The 17,302-nt window shown below is 59.6% G+C and overlaps 1 protein-coding gene across 1 annotated transcript; it reads left to right on the top strand.

Annotated features, from left to right (window-relative positions):
* Window positions 1-37: 37 nt before the first annotated feature.
* Window positions 38-3,858, top strand: LOC126037317 (electroneutral sodium bicarbonate exchanger 1-like). Its single transcript, XM_049797636.1, has 7 exons — window positions 38-226; window positions 1,057-1,125; window positions 1,674-1,847; window positions 1,947-2,084; window positions 2,563-2,663; window positions 3,185-3,289; window positions 3,560-3,858. The coding sequence occupies exons 1-6, from the start codon at window positions 38-40 to the stop codon at window positions 3,270-3,272; spliced, it is 759 nt and encodes a 252-aa protein (XP_049653593.1). The 3' UTR covers window positions 3,273-3,289; window positions 3,560-3,858.
* The last annotated feature ends 13,444 nt before the right edge of the window (window positions 3,859-17,302 follow it).

Genomic DNA, 17,302 nt, shown 5'->3' with positions numbered 1-17,302 from the left:
TTTTGTGGTGGCCGTGATGCTCGGGGTGTGCTCTGTGATGGGGCTGCCCTGGTTTGTGGCTGCGACCGTCCTGTCCATCACCCACGTGAATAGCCTCAAAGTAGAGTCTGACTGCTCAGCTCCAGGAGAACAACCCAAGTTGCTGGGGATACGAGAGCAGAGAGTCACTGGCTTGCTGATCTTTGTGCTCATGGGCTGCTCTGTCTTCTTCACTTCTGTGTTAAAGGTGAGAGGAAAATGCAAACCACCCAACAACCGTGAGCTTGTTGGAGGTTACAGAAAAACAGTCCCCTCTCTGCAGGCCTGAGTAGTTAGTTGTGGAGCGGAGGAGGAGGAGGTGGTCCCAACCCTTGGGGCTTGACCAACGGTGGGAACCAGCCTCGGTTAGGCTTTGCAGCCCTTCAGGCCCCCGTTTCGTGTGCTCGAGGCGAGCGAGCAACGCAACTGCTTGAATTTTTGGGTGTCTTTCAGGCCCACCCATGTTTATGGGTTACAGTTGAGCATATTCAGACCAGCACATCTGCTCTGTTTCAAACAGGCAGCCCTTTAGTGGCTGCAATTTGCTCCCCAAATGCCGCGGAGCAGCCGTTCCCAGGAGCTAAACACACTGAGGTCATCCCTGTGGGCTTCCTTGCACGTTCCTCCCACAAAGTAATCTCGTCTCTAGGCTAAAAGGAGGCCTGTGGCCTTTGCCTGTTGCCCCAAGAATAGGCAGAAGTGTTTCTTCTACCGCCAGAGAATGCGGCATAGGGTAGCACGGGTGAAATCACCTATTTTCCTCCAACCTTTCTGGAAAATAGGATTATTCTGAGGAGAGATAACTCCCAAGTTCAGCCTAAAGCAGAGCCTTAGCTCACTCGTGCGCACAAAATGGCAAAAAAATGGTTAATATCTGACCCATCTCTAAGCCTGAATGGAAGCTGGAAAGCTTCAAGCAATTTTAGGCAGTGCCTGTGGAAGAGGGTGGTAATACTGAAAATGCAATACAGAAAAAGAAACGATTGCATTCTTTCTTTTTTTTTTTTCTTCCCCCCCCCCCCCCCCCCCCCCCCCCAGTTTATACCAATGCCTGTGCTTTATGGCGTCTTTCTCTACATGGGTGTGTCGTTGCTCAGAGGAATTCAGGTACGGACTCTTTTACAGCGTGCAGCATGTCGGCTCCCTGGTATTTTGTCTCTGTAGCAGCAGGGAAAAAAGCAGTGGCATGGGAAAAACTTCTCGCAGAGCAAGCAATGAAACTCTTTTGTGTAAGAAAGAGATTGGTGGAGGCACAGGAGGTAGATAGGGCTGGGAGGACCAGGCAAGTTCAGCGCTCTCTGTTGCAGGGTTTAGGGCAGGTCAGTGTTTGGTTACGTGAAAAGCGGGGGAATTTGGTGCAAAGGGAAGGCAGTTTCTACCATACCACTGGTGGAAATCCTCGCGGGGGGATTCAGTGGGCTGAGAAATGCTAATAATGGAATGGCATGGAATAGTTGCCGTTTGGTGGGCAGCTCTCAGGGGCAAGCCGGTTGCTAGATGGAGCAAAGGGAAAATGGGTGCTGCTCCCAGGAGGTATGTGGTGGGATCCAGGAGTTCTGACGGCAAGCGAGATGCTGCAAAGTGCCTCCACGTCTCGAGAGGACCAGAAACTTGCCGCAGTCCCAAGGTGGCAACCTTTCCCTTTTATTTCACAGTTCTTTGATCGCTTGAAGCTGTTTTGGATGCCAGCGAAACACCAGCCGGATTTCATCTACCTGCGGCACGTGCCCTTGCGAAAGGTGCATTTCTTCACGGCGATCCAGCTGACCTGCCTCGTCCTGCTCTGGACCATCAAGGTGTCCCGTGCCGCCATCATCTTTCCCATGATGGTAAGAGCTGCCGCCGCTCGGCAGCGGGGTGTTTGCAGCGTTGTTGTGAGAGGTGGCATCGTCTCTGAGCTCACCGCATCTTCCCTCTTATTCATGAAGGTTTTGGCTCTCGTATTTGTCCGGAAAGCGATGGATTTCTGCTTCTCAAAGCGAGAGCTCAGCTTTCTGGATGACCTTATGCCAGAAAGGAAGAAGAAGTTGGACGATGCCAGAAATGAAGCTGGAGAAGAAGAAGAGGTAAGGCTTGCTGTGTCCTCGGGGCTGGACATCTCCGTGTGTCTGTGAGATTGCCTGTTTCTCTTACAGCTTGTCTGGAAATGTTGGGGGAAGATCAGCACTCAATCGAAATAGATCCCAATAGCCTGTAACTTTTGTAACCTTTGTTTCCTCAAGTAGCAGTGAGCTGAACGCTTGAATACAGGTGTAATTTTTAAAACGAGTCGTTTTTCACAAAGGTCATTATCATTATGATGATTATTATTAGATGCTGCTGCGGCTGCTGCTGCTGGCAAGACTTGCTCATAATCATGTTTTGAACACACAGTCCCCCTGCCCCGAAATCTTTGGAGTGAACGGTTTCTCCCCTGCTGCACTAATACCTATAGCTGCCAAGGGGCAGAAGGGAAGGGCAGACTGCTAAGTTTGTGCTGGGCATTCAGCTTATCTCCACTTTGATCAAAGACAGAGAACGTGATTTGTCCCTTTTTTACATCAGGAGTCCAGGAGGGCCATGGAAGCTGCTGCTACTGCAAGTTCAGTTCAGCTGAACGTGGGGAAGACCAGTGACGTGGATATCCCAAAGCAAAGCAGTGACGGGTAAAGCCCCACCAAGCGCCAGGACCCCCGGCAAGATTAGCTTGATGGTGTTTGGCAGAGTTTTCTCCACTTGCCTCTTTGTGGGGCATCCCACAGAAACCAGCAGGCAGCTTGGTGGGAAAATCGAATTCGGGGGCAGGGCTGCAGGAGGTGATTGCAAGGCTCTGACCGCAAGCAGAGTGGCTGCAGCACTCGCGTTTCACCCCCAAACCTTGCCTCATCAGTGCTTTTACGGTAGCTGGAGATCCTCATACTTAACACATGAGGAGTTGCAGGCGTGATCTGTACCAGCAGTGGCTTAGGAACCCGGACCGGGGCTAAGCCCCAGCAAGAGCCTTTGCACAGAGCTGTTGCTCTGCAGCTCCCCGGCTTGCCTCCCAAAACTCCTCATCCAGCAAAACCTCCCACGCTTATGCAGAGCTTTGATTCTCGGGGCTCCGCTGTTCCTCTTGCTGATGCTAATGCCCTTGGTGGCATCAGTTCCCATAATCACAGATTGCTATGTAAAATATTTATTGCAGGACTGATCCTTCTGAGATTGTTATCCTGGATGAAATGTCACAAACGACCATATGGAAGGCTCTCACTTTGAAGACAGAAACCCTTTGAATCCAGGGAGGAAAAAGGTAAAGGATTGCATGTGATCGTGACCGTGCTCCTCAGCAAGCGACGGCGCACACCTACGCTTTTCCCACGCTTTGGCCGGCAAGGCTGAGCAAACGGCCTGTCCCTGGGAACAGGCAGTGAGGACCGTGGCATGCAAACCAGCTCCTCTCTGCTGGGGTGGTCCCCCAAACAGGGCTGAATGAGCAGCAGCTGGCAGGTCTTCCACTGATGATGCTCTCCCTCTTTTTCTCTTCCCTTCGCCTTTCCCCACTCCCGCTTTTCACGTTTAGGAATCTTGACTTTGAAGGAGAGGAGTGAGAGCGTGACTCGGGGATGTGCCAACGCAGACAGAGGGAGAAAGCGCTTTGTTTCAGTTGGAGGATTCCCATTAAAGCCATGCAGATGTTTTCAGTTATCCTTGGTGTGCTTCAGGCATTCAGTATCTCTAGACCAGCGAGCTGAGGTGAACGTCACAGTCAAGGGGAGTTTGGTGGTGTTCAGTCTGTGTGCGTACGTGCGTGTGGGGGTGTGGGTTTGTAGTGGTAGAGGGACTGCTACTGCTTTATCATTCAGTGCTCTTCTTTTAATACCTAATTCCTCCTCTTTTTTTTTCTCTTTTTTTCAAATGTAAACTGGGAATGTCCAAAATAATTTTCTGTTATATTTGATGCATTCTCCACTTTCTTCTTGATCACAACCGGGTTTTTGGTCTGGTTTGGGGTCCTGGCTTTAATTCACTCTTATGTCTCTTACTGGTACGGGAGGGATGCCCTCTGTGGCAGGGCAGCATAGAGAGCGTCCAAGCAGTTGGCCTAAGGTGAAAGAAAAGCATTTGCTCCCTGCGCTCCAGTTTTACCTCTCTTGGTTGGTTTGGTTTGGGGTTTGTTTTTTTTGCTTTGGCTCTGCCATCAGCCTGGGAGCTGCAAAATGCAGAACTGCCACCTTCTTGTCCCCTGGCTGTAAACTGCATCTAAGGGAGCACTTCAGGTATTTGATTTTGCATACACCGTATGGTCACAGGAGCGGCCAGATGAGACCTGGGGCTCTGTGTCCCTGGGCTGTTCCCTCTGTTGTTTCTCCACTTTCCTTCTGTATTGGATCTGGCTGAGTTGGAGTTCCTTTACCCCACAGCAGCCCTCGTAGTGCTGTGCTCTGTACTGGTAGCTAGAAAGCTGTTGATAACACAGCAGTGTTTTGGCCATGGCAGACAGCCAGAGCACACCCAGACACCCAGACATCCAGGCGTCTTCCACATGGAGGCCACTTCCCACCTCGGCTGGCCAACGCAACACGCTGCCTACCTTCTTCAAGGACGTCAGCAGTTTGATGCTGACGAAGCCCATCTTGTTCTTCTGGACATGCTTCAGGAGGAAAGCATCCTTGGCCAGGTTCTTGTCAGAAAGGTGGAATTCCACCCTGGACACAACCCTCCTGGCCAGCTGCCGGTCAGGGACGGGGTAGCTGTAGTCCAAGAGATCAGCCCCCAGAACATCGCTCGCATTGCAGAAGCTCCCGGAAAAGCAGGGACACGGGTGTGACTTGGTGGCCTTTGGGATGTGCAGCACTGCCCGGTCCCAGCCACAGCGGTGCAGATGGCAGAGTCTTGAGGAGCGGGGTGGCTCAGCTGCGCTCTGAAATGAAATGGAGTTTTATGCTTTTAGAAGCGCGCTTGCCTTCATGCCCCCAGCATCGGTCCCTGCCACAAGTTACGCAGCACATGGCATTGCACAATCTTGCAGCCAGAGGTGCCTCACGAACAGAGCGCAATCTCTTTGGTTACCAGGATACAGGCCAGGAGAGATCTTTGGCCTCCGGTTCACGGCAGTTGTCCCGACTCCCCCAGGCCACACACTGTTCACACAGCGGGAGCGAGAGGCCTGTGTCCTTGGTACCCTTGGGGTGTCCTTGCTAGCGCCGAATCCTCCAAGCACGAGGAGGGGATGTACTAACCCCATCCCTGGGATCCCGTAGAGCGCAAACAGCCCCAGCGCCCCGACACCGGACGTTGGGCAGAATCCAGTCCTTTTCTGGGAGCACGCGGCAGCGGGTACTGTCTCCTCCGGGGTGTCACGCACCCAGGGAAAGGGCCACCCCCTCCCAGGGGGATCCAGAGCTGCTGCTTTTCCCAGCAGGAGACTGAAAGACCTGACAGCACTACTGGAGCGAGGGCTGGGGGAAAGCGTGCCACCGAGCAACACTGCATGACCTTCCTTCGTGCCCTCGAGGTCCTTTTTCCTATTTCTGCCTCGCTCCGGTCAACGCAGCGAACAGAAGCGTGGGCAACAGTCACAAACGCATTTGCCATCTGGCGCAAGGAGGCTGTGGCTGCAGCTTGGTGCCCACTCGGCTCGGCTGAATCAACTTGTTCTTCTTCCCCCACCGGAAAAATACTGTTGAAAGCCAAGAGCATTTGCACCCGCAGACCCCGAGAGCCGCCTGTAGGCCCTGGGGCCACCCCAGCCTCCCTTAACTCTTTCCCTCCCCAGGAGGAGCTGGGGAGGCTCTTGGGGGTGGGGCGGAACACAGGGAGCCCCCGCATTCCTTCCGGGGAGACGCCAAAGAGTCCTTGGCAGCTAACAGCCAGAAGGGACCATGGCATGGCCACCAACACAGCTCCCACTGCCTGGGCCCTGGGGCCCCCCAGCGCTCCAGCTTTTCCAGCCATTCGTGCTCCCCAAAACCTTCTACCCTTGAGGTAGGGACCGACCCCAACCCCTGCAGCCCAGGGATGCTCTTGGAGGACAAGAGCAGAGGTGACCGCCGGCCATCGCTCCTGTCTCATTCTCTCAGGCTCAGCCAACCTATGCCGCCTGCCCGCACGGGAGCAGCCCTTCCCTGCAGCCCGGGCCCCCCAGGCACCACCAGCAGGTATGGCACCCCAGTCTGCTCTGGCCCCTTCGCCATCCCCATCACACCCGTTCCCCGGCACTTTTCGCATGGGGGTTCAGCAAGCCCCGGTGAGCATCCTTGCCCTCGCCCGGGCGGCGCGTGCCCAGTAAAGCCCATCTGCAGAGAATTCCCCAAATATTTGGGGCCACCTCTCCCCTTTCACCTCCTAGATGCCAGTCTCCTCCCCGATTTGCAACCCTGTCCCACCGGCACAGCGGCTCACCCCGTGGGGATCACCCCGGCCACAAGCTCCCCACGCCCCTGGCCCAGAGCTGGGGGATGTCGGCCATCGGGGCCGGCTCGGCGGGTGCCCCTGGACAGTTCCCCCGGCCCAGCACAGCTCCCCCTCACCCACACAGGTCTGCAGAGGGCTCCATGTGGCTGCCTCTTCGACCCCCGGGTCTTCCGCATCCAGTGGACAACCACCGACCTGCCTCCACCGACCTGCCTCCACCGGCCACCGCCACGCTTGGCCAAGGCGCCGCTTCTCTGCCGGGTGCTGCCCTGTGGGGTCCCGGGGGCTGCGGGGCCCCCCAGGGCCAACCATGATACCTCACACCCTACAAAAATCAGAGGAGTGGGGTGGCCCCAGACACTCTGGAGCTGCCAGTGTCCATCCCTGGCTACCAGCACATCAAGGGGCAGCTGGCACAGATCAACATCGCCAGCACGGCCACCCCTGTGGGGGCACCCCCGGGCAGCGATGTCCACACCAGCCCCTGCGCTGCCGCCAACAACGAAGCCCTTGGGGACACTGCAGGCGACCTTGCAGTGTCCGAGGAGATGCTCCTGGAAGAGGCCCTAAGGCTCTTCGGTTGCGCCCTGGATAGAGTGGGGGTCAGCCAGGATGCTCCCAGCAGAGGTTCCGTGCCCGAGGATGCTGCTGGCACCAGCACAGACACCCCCGACCACGACTTCAGCTCGCTCTCGCTGCCTGAGGAGATGCTCACCCCCGACTACTGCATCCCCAAGCTCAGCGACGCCATGCTGAGCCTCAAACTAGTCAACGGCGGCGGGATGGAGCCCCAGGAGCCGTGGCAGGGTGCGGGGATGGACCTGCCACCGTCCCCACCTGCCACGGCCGGCAAGCGGAGGAAGAGGCAGGCGCAGAGCTCCTTGCCAATGGCACCCAGCAAGCGCAGGGCTCTGGCAGCCAACGTGAGGGTGTGTGTGTGGGGGGGGGATTAGAAAGGGGTGAGAGGGATGGAGATGGGGGCAGTGGGGGGGGTGGGAGAGGAGGGGTGAGGTATATGGCAGGGGGGGTGGGCGGGGGTGGCTAGGGAGGGGTTAGACCAGCTTGGATGGGACCTTTTCTCTTGTCTTTTTAATTAAAAGCTCCTTCTCCAGAACTGCTCGGTGCCTGTGTGGGACGGGGAGGGAGCACAGGGGACACCAAGAAACAGCCCCCAAGAGGTGCAAAAGCCCCACTGAGCCCCAAATCCGAGCCAGCAAGCCACGAGGGGAACCCAGCCACCCCCAGGGCCCAGTCTCCACCAGCGGGGCAGGCGATGGTGGGGGGGTGGGAACGGGAACAACTTCCCTGTCCCCTTCCCCAGGGGAAGCAGCCCTTTGGTGGGGAAGCCAGGACAGACAGGTCCCTGCAGGACTCACGGACACGGCCCCACGCAGAAAGCAGCACAGAGCCCCTGCGACAACAACAGACCTTGGGGGCCGGGGGGGACACGGGCACACACGACAACAAGGGCTGCAAGGCCTTCGTCTTGAACACCACCAGCGTCCCCTCCAGCGGGGACAGGGCTCGGTGCACAGCCCTTCAAAGCCTCAAGACCATCACGGCCTTCCTCGGGTCCCACTGACCTCAGCCCCCAAGAGCCCAGCTTTGCCTCACTGACACAGCAACATAACCCCAAATCACCCCAAGAATGGCGAGGGAGGGAGCTGCAGGCCAGGCAGGGACCCTCCTCCGCTTGTCTGGCTGTGCCTTGGGCAGCCGCAAGACCAGGAAGTGGGGAGAAAAAATCAGAAGGGAAAAAAAAAATAAAAAATCACTGCACCGGCCAGAAAGTCCCTGAAAACTTCATCCCTCTTCATTGCCCATTTCCCATGCGAGCTCCACAACCTGGGAGCAACGCAGCCAATAGAACCTTCGAGAAGCAGACTCACAGCCTGCTGCAGCTGGCCCTGCTCGAGCAGCCGAGGTGGGCTGGATGATCTCTAGAGGTCTCTTTCAGCATCCATTCTGTGCTGCTGTGACTCTGTCTCTGTCGTGGTTTAACCCCAGCCAGCAACTATGCACCACCCAGCCGCTCACTCACTCCCCCCCCACCCAGTGGGATGGGGGAGAAAATCCGGAAAAAGAAGTAAAACTCGTGGGTTGAGATAAGCACGGTTTAATAGAACAGAAAGGAAGAAACTAATAATGATAATACTAATAAAATGACAACAGCAATAATAAAAGGATCGGAATGTACAAATGATGCGCAGTGCAATCGCTCACCACCCACCATTCACACCCAGCTAGTCCCCGAGCAGCGATTTCCCCCCCCCACTCCCCAGTTCCTATACTAGATGGGATGTCGCATGGTATGGAATACCCTGTTGGCCAGTTTGGGTCAGGTGCCCTGGCTGTGTTCTGTGCCAACTCCAGCTTTCTCGCTGGCTGGGCATGAGAAGCTGAAAAATCCTTGACTTTAGTCTAAACACTCCTCGGCAACAACTGCAAACATCAGCGTTATCAAGGTTCTTTGCATACTGAACTCAAAACATAGCACTGTACCAGCTACTAGGAAGACAGTTAACTCTATCCAAGCTGAAACCAGGACACTTTTAACCACTTAACATTCCGTGAGAAATACTGCAAGAGCTCAAGAAGAAAGAGCAGAAAGACAGGAGACAGGTGAAAGCCTAGAGCGCCAGCTAGAGGGAATGAAAGACCCTCTTCCTTCTCTGAAGCTTCAGCAAGGCTTCCTTCACCTGCTTGTTCCTCCGACTGTCAATGACGGGGTTCAAACTGGGGCTGACGAGACTGTAGAAAAGGGAAAGAACTTTCTCCCTCCCAGAGGAGTTACCGCTCCCGGGCCCCGCGTACACGAAGATGGCGTTTCCATAAAAGACACCCACCACGGTCGGGTGGGAGCCACAGGTGGAGGTGGTTTCGTGCCATCCTGGCACAGAGCGGATGCGCAGATCGGTGGCCAGGCTGTCCAGGGAGCAAATCGGGATTAGGGCTAAAGGGAAGAGGAAGAAGCACACACAAACAGCAAAGATCAGGACTTTATTGGCAGGAGCGGCAGGGCAGGCCAGCTTTGAGACAGCAAGAATTTCACAGGAGAAGTGGACAACCTCGCAGGGGCCACAGAAAGGCAGGTGTAAAGCCAGAGAGGCTTGCAGTGTACCAAATACAAACACCAAAGCCCACAAAACCGTGGCAAGGGTGAGGCGCAGCCTCCAGATCACGATGAGGGCATAGCACAGGGGACGGCAGGTTGCCACATAGCGAACGTGAGACATGATGGCCAGCAGCACGCACGCCGTAAGTGCAAAGATTAAATAAAGATGGCTCTGTGCCCCACACCCAGCAAAGGAGGGGGCTCTGCCTTGTCCAAGGAGGCTCCTTAGCATACGGGGGACATTGCTGGAGGCGTAGCAGATGTCCGCGATGGAGAGGTGGCAGAGGAAGAAGTACATGGGGAGGCAGTAGTCCAGGCAGATAAGCAGAAAGACAAGTGCGTTTCCCATCAGAGTGGCAGAGCAGAGGGCAGAGAAAAGGCCAAAGAGGCAGCGCTGCAGGGCTGGGGTGCTGCAGAACCCCAGGAGGACGAATTCTGTGACCGTCGTTTCATTCTGCACGCTGTGCTGGAGGTGAGGCAGCACAAACTGCGACCACGGAGATCTGGAAGCGAAGGAGCAAGGAAAAGGAAAGAAAAAGGAGAGTTTTCCTAAGAATGTTGCGCAGGAGGAACCGCTGCACCGGCTCACCAGCGCCTGGTTCTGCTTCCCCAGCATGAATGACACGTCTGTCCAGGGCACCTCCCCCAGCACCCAAAACAGACTGCACCCCTGCACAGCGCAGCCCACCCTGCCTGCACCCCCCCATCACTCCAAACCACGCTACACCCGCACAGGCTGCACAAACCTGAACGGCACCACCCAGCTGATCACTGCGCCCACCCCACGGCTGGACCTCCCAGACAAGTGGCCCCCAGCCCCTCACTGACCATCCCTGACCCGTCACTGACCCCATCCCTGACCCCCTCATCGACCCCATCCCTGACCCCCTCATCGACCCCATCCCTGACCCATCACCAGACCCCTCTCCCCCTCCCCTTTCCCCCTTCCTTCCTCCCTTCCTTCCTTCCTTCCTTCTTCCCCCGCTCCCCCGTTCCCGTCCCCTTCCCGCCCGTACCCACCTGCCGGCCCCGCCGCCGCTGCCGTCCGCCTTGCTCCCCGCTGCTGGGCCGAGCTCGCCGCAACGGCCCGACCCGCAGCCTCCCGCTGCCCACCGGCCTCTCGCCTCACCTCCCGCCCGTCCCCACGCACCGACCCCTCTGTGCCCACGCCACCTCGCTCCCGGCCCCACCACCCCGGGCGTAGCGCGTCCCCCAGCACCCCGGCCCGGGCCCCCGCGCCCGCTCAGACGACCCAGCAGGCCCGGGCTGAGCCCAGCGGGGGCGTAGGCCCCGGGGAGGGGGGGAGGGGGGACTCCCCCCCTCCCTCGTGCCAGCGAACGGCCGATGGAACCCTGCCGCCTGCCGCGGCAGCCGTAACCAGGGCAACCCAGCAGACCCCAACGGTCGCAGATCGCTGTGGCTGAGCGCACAGGAAGGCCTCTGGTGTCCCGGTGTGCCCACCTGCCTTCGAGCGAGGGGAGCCCGGCGGGCCTTGTCCTGCGCCTCCTGAGGACGAGGGAAGAGCCTCGGCGTGCCTGAGGGGCTGGGGGCTGCTCCCCGGCTCGGCCTGGCCATAGGTGGGGGTGGCACCAGGCCCTGGGAGGGAAGGGACAGAGGACAGAGGGGTGTCTGCGACAAGGGGGATGCCCCCATACAGACAAACCCCAGCCCCATAGCGGGAGAAGGAGGAAGAGGGAGCCAGTCCCGTCCCCCCAGGGCGAGGAGGGGTCCATGTGCTCCGGGGCAGCCAGAGGGCTTCTGGGGAGGGGGGATCAGGGGGCTTAGGGGAGTGACATTGGGGTACTTTGCGACACCCTGTGGCAGCCAGCCCTGCTCCCGCAGTGTCTGGGAGGACAGTGTTGGGACAGGATGGGAGCGAGGAGCCCCTGAGCACAGCCACCTCTGCCCCCACCACCCCTGGGGTGGCAGGGGGTCCTCCTCACCCCTTTCCTCCCTCCCTCCTGCAGGATGGCGGAGAGACCCCCTGGCCACGTTAGGCAGGCCTGGGTGGAGAAGGCTGGAGCTGCCCCGGCTCCCAGATCCAGGCCAAAGCCCCATGAGATGTCCGAGGTCCAGCTGCTGCGGGCAGGTGAGTGTGCGGGTGCTGTGGAGCAGGGGGCTCCCCAGCCTGCCCTGCCTTGTCCTGGGCCAGGCTCACATCCCCCAGCCAGGCTGGCATCAGAGCTCCCACAGCGCAGTGGCCGGGAAGGGAGCTCTGTTCTGGCGTTCTGGGACAGGGACTCTCCCTGTGCCCTGGTGCCAGCGCATCCCTTACCAGACCACAGCAGGGCCCCCTCCCTGTGCTGCCCTCCAGCATCACACCCTCTCTCCTGGGGCACACAGGGGACACCGGTGTCCCAGCCTTGAGCAAGGGCTTGTGGCATCCCTGGGAGCTGGGCAGAGGGCTCGGGTTTTCCCTGCTGCTTGCCCCCCAGCCCTTCCTGCTCTCTCTTGGCCAGATCTGTGCTGCTCTGCCTTGGCTTTGCCCAGGGAGGAAGACAATACCCTGGACATCATTCGAGCCTTCCTCAGGAGCAGACCAAAGGTATCCGTGGCCACTTCTATGAGGCTGTGCCCGTGTCTCCCAGCCTGTCTTTCGGCCCCTGTCCCGTGCTCAGGAGGTGCTGGGGGCTGTGCTGGGCCCCCCACCTGGCTGTCTCTCCCCCCTGACACTGTCTGTCTGTCTGTCTCCTCCCTGGCTGGCAGCAAGAGGCCCAGAAGCTGAGGTTTCTGGCCTCCATCTGCACCGTCTGCAGCACCACCAGCGTGGACTCCGCTGCGTGGGACATGCTTTACTTCTGCCAGCCGGAGGTGGTGGAGACCATCGAGGTGAGGGGACGGCCAGTCAGGCTGAGGCAGGGGCAGGGGCAGGGGCAGGGGCAGCAGGCAGCGACACAGCCCCGGGGGCAGATGAGAGCTTGGCCAGGCAGGGGGGTTGCGGATGAGCACTGCTCCAGGTCTCCATCCTTGGAGATGCTCCAAAACCACCTGGGCGGCCTGGCTGGATGTTTGCAGGTCCCTTGGCCAGCCTGTGGCTCTGTGACGGGCACAGCCCTTCCAGCCATGGGGCTTGGGACCACTGGGTGCCAGGATGGGGGCACCTGGGCTCTGCCAGCCCCACAGGCTCTTGCTGGGCGAAGGAAACTGCCCCATCCTGAGCTGTCCCACGCTGCTGTGCTCCCCAGGTGCTGCTGCAAGAGGAGCCCGCTGGCCCCCAGGGCATTATGGTGCAGCAGCAAGCCATGCTGGCCATCATCTCCATGAGGTACCTGCCCCAGCCCCCAGCTTGGTGGCCCCGATGGCACCGGTCCCAGGTGGGGGGCATCCCCAGTCCTGGGTCTGAGAGGGAGGCAGAGAACAGGGCAGGGGGTGCCACAGGGTTTTCCCCGCAAAGGCAAGTGCCAGTGTGATGGAGGGTTGAGGGGTCCCCCATGGCATGGGGCTCAGCTCAGGTCTCTAAGCCCAGGGTCTGCCTCCTCCTCTGTCCCCGCAGCAGAGCGGGGCTGCTTCTGCAGGAGAAGAAGAACAGCCTCCTGTATGCCTGCTTCTGCAACATCTTCCACCTGCCTCCTCAGGAGGACACTCAGGGCCCTGATGCTTCACTCTACTCCAAGGTGTGCCAGGGGGTGAACCATGGGGAGTTCCCTGGCTGCGAGGCCCCTTCCTGGGCACCGCAGGGCCACGGCCGTCCCCTGCCAGGCTTCCAGGGCTGCCCCCAAGACTCTGTCCCCCTCACAGACCCTGGCCACGATGGACAGCATGCTGCAGGTGCTGGTACGCAGTGCCGGCACCCTTGGCATCGTGGAGCTGCAGAACATCTTGGAGGTCTGACCTTGGCACAGGGTCCCCATGGGCAGTGACCCCTGGCTTGAGCGGTGCCCACCCCCAGCACCTGGTGCAAGGAGGGGGGCAGGGAATGTCTCTCCTTACCAGCCATTCCCCCCCCCCCCCCCCCCCCTGCCTCCTGGCTCCCGCCAGAGCCCTTTCTCCTGCCCCAGCCCACGCCACCTCTGCAGCCTTGCCCGCTGCCCGTCCTCCCCAACACTGCCTCCCAGATGGACCTGCCTGTCTGGCAAGGGGAGCCCAGCCCTGGGGCTTTCCCCCTCCAGCTTCACCATGGGCCATATCCCAGAGCCCCCACCACAGGTCCCCAGTGAGGTGGTCACCCCAAAGCCTTGGAGTCCTTGGGTGGGAGGCAGAGGGATGTTTTTTGGTGGGGAGTGAGTGAATGGAAGGCAGCAGAGGCAGCAGCAGAAGCGGGATGCAGTGACCTGCCTGCCCGCAGCAGGTTGCTGTGAGGGGCAAGAAGGACACATGCCCCATCCCAGGCACTGCCCCAGAGCAAGCCTGGCTGTGCCATGCTGTGCCATGCCACCTCCCTGGCACACCAGCAGCTTTTCTCCTCCCAGCTGCTGCTGCCCTTCACCGATTCCCAGCTGGCAGAGGTGCAGGAGAGGGCCATGGCACGGATCGCCAGGCTGGTGAACTTCATCACCACCTACTCCCTGCCGCAGGTACCGAGCTCCTGGTCTGGGCAGCCCCAGTGCCCTGTCCCTGTGCCCCTGAGCCCCGGCACCTCCCAGGGAAGCTGGGCACCCAGCCAGCAGGTCGGGAGCAGGGGTCTTTGCCCTGCCCCTGTCCTGTCGATGCTCTCTCCCAGGGCAGGGCAGGGCAGGGCAGGGCTGCCCCGGGCACAGGCAGGAACCTGGGTCCGGCAGCCCTGCCCTGCTCTTGGCTGCTGCCTAGCTGCTCTGGGAGCAGCTGGGGCTCCCGTTGTGCTCACACTGCCTCTCTTCCCCCAGGTCTGCCCCTGCTTTGCCCAAGCCACAGTCCGCAGGCATCAGTGCTCCAAGACACATCAGTTTGTAATGCTGGGGAAGCTGGTGGGGCACCTCACCCTCTGTTGCACCTGCAAGGACAAGGGGATGCGTCCTGAGGCTGCAGAAGCTCTCTATCACCTGCACACGTTTGTCCTGCAGCAGAGAAGTAAGACAAGCTGTGTCGGGCTGGATCCCCCAGGCATGGGCAGTCAGGGGCCACTCTCCTTGACGAGAGAAAGCCTTATCCAACCTGCCTGCCTGCCTGCAGTCTGAAAAGTCATTTTGCCTTGCCCCCGCTCACAATAGCCCTGGACCCTCCCTGGGTATCTGCTCCCTGGACCTGTCTGGTGCCCTTTTTCTTTGCCAGCAACTTTTCTGCCCAATGCTCTCAGACTGCACTTCCACTTCTGCACCCTCTCTCTAAGCACCCCGTTTTTGCTCCCCCCCAGGCAGGTGGCCCTGGCTGCATGGCACAGAGCAGCTGCAGCTCCAGGAGGACTGGCAAGCAATGAAGCCCTGGCAGCTTTTGAAAATCAGCCACACCCGCAAAATCTTCTTGGTAAGAAGTGCCTTTGGCTCAGTGTGAGTGAAGGGACACCCGATGCGTGGGGATGACAGGGGCTCACGCTGTTCCCTAGGCAAAGGCCCTCAGGGAGCTTCAGTCCCCTGCGGGACCCTGATGCCCACCATCAGTCTCCTCCCCAGCGCAGCCTGGCTCCGTGCCCCGCTCTCACTGCACAGTCAAGATGCTCTGGGTGATGCTCTGGGTGAGGCAACAAATCTCCCCTCCTCTCCTTCATCCTGCAGATGTTCACAAAATACCTCCAGTCCTCCGACCAGGCAGACATCATCCTCATGGCTATCAAGAGCTTGAGACACCCAAGCGCCTACAGCATCAGGCTGGCTGCCCACATGGTGGATGTCCTTGTGGCGGACCGTGCCTTCCAGCCGGGGCAGGTGAATAGCCCATGGGTGGCACAGCTGATGCTCCAGCCCACTGGGGGACTGTTCCTCCCCTGGCTCTGTGCCTGGCTAGCACTGATGCCGTCTCGAGCTGGCATACCGCACTAGGAACGGAAGCAGCTCCCAGTAGGAGCTGGGGAAATGGCCGCGCTCACCATGCTGACATCCCCACTCCCGCCCGTGTCTCCCCTCCAGGTGCTGAACGTCGTGTGGGCCATCTACAGAAGCCGGCCCTCCGTCAGGGCGGTGGTAGCCCGCAAAAGCCTGGACAGGGCCCTGGTGGTGCTTGTGCGCAAACACCCCAGGGAGTTGGTGGCCAGCCTGCTGCAGTGCTCCCCGACGTGCACCCGGTAAGGGGACCACCAGCCTTTGGGGGCTCCTCTCACACTAGGAGAGGGGCCCCAAGACCCTCCCGAGGGATTTCAGCCCGGCCATCCTCTGGGGTGTCCCTGCTGACAGAGCCCCGTGTCCCTGCAGTGTCGCCAGGGCCATGTGGAGGGCGATGATGTCTGACCTCCGGGCTGCGGACAAGGTGCTGAGAGAGCTGCTCAGCTTGCTGGTGAACCAGTCACTGCGCAAGACCTCCACCTCCACCAAGGACAACCCGCGCATCCTCTCCCTGGCTGTGAGTTGCTGGACGAAGCCTTGCTGACCTCCGGGGCTGATCTCAGCTGTCCGGGGCCCCTGCTCCCCTTCCCTGCCCACCCCAAGGCTTGACCTCCCCAGGGATGAGGGGACATCTCAGCGTCCGGGTGTCTTCTGCAGGCAACCAGGGCGATAAGCGAGATCCTCCTGCAGTCTGTCTGCCTCTGGCAGGTGGAGGCAATTTTCCCCCAGCTTTTCCTGGCGCTGCTTTTCCAAGCGTCATTCACCACGGAGCTGACGCTGCAGGAAGTGCACATCTTCTGGACGGAGCACCGACAGGATCAGCTCACTCCCATCAGGTGCTCCATCCCTTTCCTCTCATCCCTGCCAACCACCCGGAGCCAAGCCAGGGTGGGAGCTAAGCATTTCTCCTTGTGCAGGTCTGCGGTGCAGTCCCTGAAAGTGCTGCTCTGCAGCATGGGCTTTGAGAGCCAGGTACTGGCCATCGAGGCGCAGGGTGGCTGGGACACCCTGCTCAGCTCCCAGACCCACCTCATGGGAGTGCGCATTATCGCCAGGTGAGAGCCCCTTCTCCCTGCTCCTTGGGGACAGGGTACCCCATGCCACCCCCTCCCTTGGGGCTGATGGCAGTGGGGTCCCCATTACTTGGAGAAAGTGGTACAGACTGGCGATGTCCAGGCTGGTGCAAACCCCCAAAAGATGTGCCTGCCTGGCTCAGGCCTGACAGTGCCTCCTTCCCCGTCAGGGAGATGATGAAGATGCCAAGGCGCCTGCGCTCCGCCATCTTCTGCCATCTGGTAGAGCTCCTCCGGACAGAGGACCCCACCTGGCAGATGGTCGCTATGGTCTTCTTCATTGAGGTGAGCCTGATGGCACCACTCCAAGCTCCCCCCGATGCTCGGTTCTCCCATGCCCACCACTGTGGGGAAAGCTGGGGCAGTGGGTGGGCTCTGGTTGGTACCATGGAGGAGCAGATGAGCAAGCAATGTGCTGTGGTGTGGGGCACGGGGACTCTCTGCAATCCCTGCTGCCTCTCTCTGTCTGGGCTTGGTCTTGCCCTGCGTCCTTGTCCTGAGCTGATGGTTGGAGCCAGCACCACACCTCACCAGCTCCCACTGCCTGTGTTTCAGATGCTGGACTTTACCAACATCAGTGAAGAGCTGGTCCGTGCCCTGGAAATCTTCCCCATTTATCTGCAGAGCCAGTGCCTGGGGATGCCCAGCCTGGTGCTCAGGGCCATCCTCAGGCTCACCGAGAGGCCTGACACAGTGAGTAGGAGGCAGCCGGGACAGCAGCCCAGGGTGGAACAGTGGGTAACGTGGCAGCTCAGGCTTTCCTGGGCATTGTGGGCTGTGCTGGCTGCTGCCAGCTCTCCTGCCTCCCCGGCCCTCTGCCCCATGGCTGT

This window comes from Accipiter gentilis, unplaced genomic scaffold, assembly GCF_929443795.1.
Source record: "Accipiter gentilis unplaced genomic scaffold, bAccGen1.1, whole genome shotgun sequence".
In the NCBI taxonomy this organism is placed as follows: Eukaryota; Metazoa; Chordata; class Aves; order Accipitriformes; family Accipitridae; genus Astur; species Astur gentilis.
This window is presented reverse-complemented; position numbering and strand designations above follow the sequence as displayed.

Excerpts from the sequence above, each read along its gene's own strand:
- LOC126037317 (XM_049797636.1), top strand. The coding sequence starts at position 38 with ATGGGGCTGCCCTGGTTTGTGGCTGCGACCGTCCTGTCCATCACCCAC. Across the intron at positions 227-1,056 it reads TCTTCACTTCTGTGTTAAAG|TTTATACCAATGCCTGTGCT; the intron begins GTGAGAGGAAAA and ends CCCCCCCCCCAG. Across the intron at positions 2,664-3,184 it reads CCAAAGCAAAGCAGTGACGG|GACTGATCCTTCTGAGATTG; the intron begins GTAAAGCCCCAC and ends TATTTATTGCAG.